This window comes from Trichechus manatus, unplaced genomic scaffold (assembly GCF_000243295.1).
Source record: "Trichechus manatus latirostris isolate Lorelei unplaced genomic scaffold, TriManLat1.0 scaffold00015, whole genome shotgun sequence".
In the NCBI taxonomy this organism is placed as follows: Eukaryota; Metazoa; Chordata; class Mammalia; order Sirenia; family Trichechidae; genus Trichechus; species Trichechus manatus.
Window position 1 is genome coordinate 24,910,764 of NW_004443951.1, and position 905 is coordinate 24,911,668.

General features: G+C 56.6%; 1 protein-coding gene across 1 annotated transcript in view; it reads left to right on the forward strand.

Annotated features, from left to right (window-relative positions):
* The first annotated feature begins 673 nt into the window (after positions 1 to 673).
* The window catches only part of RNF19B (ring finger protein 19B), a 21,145-nt gene continuing 20,913 nt past the window's right edge, over positions 674 to 905 (forward strand). The window contains 1 exon segment of the mRNA XM_023727266.1: positions 674 to 903. Coding sequence (XP_023583034.1) covers positions 783 to 903 — 121 coding nt within the window. The 5' untranslated portion in view covers positions 674 to 782.

A 905-nucleotide genomic window follows, 5' to 3' on the forward strand; every position in this document is an offset into this window, starting at 1 on the left:
CTTCCAAGAATGGTAAGTAGCCAAGATATCAGAGGATATAATGGGAGGTGGACCTAGGAATAGAGTTTGTGTCACAGAGAGTACTGAATGCTAGATTAAGGAGTTTGGATTTTATTCTGTAAGTGCCCTATGAATAGGGACCTTGCCTATCTTATCTACTAATGTTTAACACTTTGTAGGTGCTCAATGAATAAATATATTCTGCATGAGTATACTTTTTATTAATACTGTTTGCTTAACAACAAAAGAAATGCTGGAAGGTGCACCAGTTGGGATCACCATCTGATTAACCCGTCACTTTTTACAGATGAAGTAACGGAGGCATCATTTGCTGTAAGTGGCAATCAGCCTGTGAGGAAAGGTTAACCGAAACGTCCACCTCGGGGATGAAATGAGCAGGGATCACTGAAACGGGAAATAAACGCAAGAAGAATTCCGCCAGCCTCTCCCAGTGTCTTTACAAGATGGCCACCCTGCAACCACCTGACCGCGAGAAGGCGGAGCTCTGCCCCACCTCTCCCAGCCCCGCCCGGCTCGGCCCCGCCCAGCACCCCCTCCGGCCTCGGTGGCGCGGGTTATGAGGTGTCTCAGCGAAGCGCCTGCGCAGTGGGCAGCTGCACGCGGGGAGGAGGCTTTATAACCACTTCGTCGCCACCGCTCGGTTTCTATCTCCGGGAGGGCGGCTGCGGAGGCGGCGGCGGCTGGGGCGCTGGCTGAAGGGGCTGAGGAGGCGGGAGCTGTGGCGGCGCTGGGCGCCCCTAGCCCCTCGCCCTCTGCGGGCCATGGGCTCCGAGAAGGACTCCGAGTCTCCGCGCTCCACATCCCTACACGCGGCCGCGCCCGACCCCAAGTGCCGTAGCGGCGGCCGGCGCCGGCGCCTCACCTTCCACAGCGTCTTCTCCGCT